Below are 1,698 nucleotides of genomic sequence, written 5' to 3' on the forward strand. Positions count from 1 at the left end.
AAGGTACCTTGTATTGAATCTACCCAGATCTAGATATAACCCTGCCTCATCAATTCTAGATTTAGTATTTATTAGGCCTAGCTTTTAGAACAAATGTTACATCTATATCTATTAACTTAGACATTAGATCTGTCCCAGTGCAATGCCTAGTTTAATAGCTAGTATAGGTCTAAGTATGCCTATAATATAGGCTACGATTTGTATGATGATGGACCAAGGGTCTAGAAATAAAGTTATAACTGCAATTAGACCTAAAGTCTAGTACATTAGTTGGTGTAAGTCATGATTTACAATCAGCCAATACAATTAAAAACCACTACATTAGACCTATAATGTTTACTAGATCTAGATCTAGGCGTTGCCTGTTGCATATATTGTCAATCTTGCACACCAGTTAATATGTTACATCAATCTCATATTTTCTTTTTGTTGAACATACACTTACTTGTACTTTGTACTCTAGGACTTGTATTTGATCTGCAGAAGAATGATGGAATAGTGTAATTTACTTCTGTACGTCAATTCGGTCTCATTGTATTTCAGTGGGTGGCTTTTAAAAGTTAAAACTGCAAGCGTAATACACACAAATAACATAACACTGTGTCGTATTTAATTAATATAGGGCAGTTGCACTATATCCTAGGGGAAGGCATAATTATTAATTAATAGGCATTTTAGGCCAGAGGAAATTTTGTGCCCTTTCAGATGTGTGCCTGGGGGTGACTGCCCCCCCCCCCCCACTCTTGCTACGCCATTGTATACAGGACAAATATGTTTTCACTATAGACTTGAAATATAAGGAAAAAAGTTTTAGCCACAAATTATTTTTGCTTTTTAGAAGATGACATTAAATATGTTGTTTTGAAATAAAATATTTTTTACATTAGGGTAATGCTGATATTTGCATTTGTATGTACATAGTTCAACTGTTGCATAAGATTTATAAAACCTAAGAATCTATGACATTTTTTTGTGTTGGACTCTGTTTTGGACTTTGTGCAGTTCATACTGACGTTTTTATGTTTATAGGTGTGTTTTATTTTTTCACTAGAGAAGTTGTAATCATTGTAATAATTATTTTTGTCAACAGAATTTCTCAAGTTAATTTGTTAATGGTGTTTTTGTGTTTCAGCAATGGAAGAACTGGATGGAGATGAAGTGAGGATCAGTTCACATGGACATTTTGCTGAAAGAGATATTGTACAGGTGAGAGTTTGGTTTTATTTATGATTGTAGTCTGAGGAAAGCTTAACATGAAGTTCACAATCAGGAATGTTTTTAGGTTTTCATATATGGGTATTTCTAAAAGTTACCTTTCGTTTTCAGTAAATATTAACTTCTGCATATAATATAATAGCATTTCAAAATTTGTTCAACATGGTGCTATAATTGGACAGATGAAGTTGCATCTGCTACTCATCACATTTTACTGCAATTATTTAGTTATTGAACGAAATATAGTAAGAAAAATGTTTTCTTACCTGTATGGCTATTACAGCTATGCCACATTTTGTAATAGCCACAGTATTATTATTTAATCAAAATGCAAGTAATTAGTAATAGTCTCTGCTGAAGGTTATTGGAGTAACAGTATATATATATAATGTTCTCTGCTGAAGATTATTAGAGTAACAATATATATATATAATGTTCTCTGCTGAAGGCTATTGGAGTAACAGTATATATATATAATGTTCT

The 1,698-nt window shown here is 31.9% G+C and overlaps 1 protein-coding gene across 1 annotated transcript in view; it reads left to right on the forward strand.

The window, feature by feature from the left end:
* LOC106472934 (copine-8-like) overlaps positions 1-1,698 on the forward strand; it is a gene marked incomplete at its 5' end in the record, with an annotated part of 26,125 nt that overhangs the window by 19,635 nt on the left and 4,792 nt on the right. The window contains one exon of the mRNA XM_022401469.1: positions 1,133-1,206. Within this exon, the coding sequence (XP_022257177.1) occupies positions 1,133-1,206 (74 nt within the window). The remainder of the gene's footprint in view (positions 1-1,132; positions 1,207-1,698) is intronic.

This window comes from Limulus polyphemus, unplaced genomic scaffold (genome assembly GCF_000517525.1).
Source record: "Limulus polyphemus unplaced genomic scaffold, Limulus_polyphemus-2.1.2 Scaffold5747, whole genome shotgun sequence".
Lineage (NCBI taxonomy): Eukaryota > Metazoa > Arthropoda > Merostomata > Xiphosura > Limulidae > Limulus > Limulus polyphemus.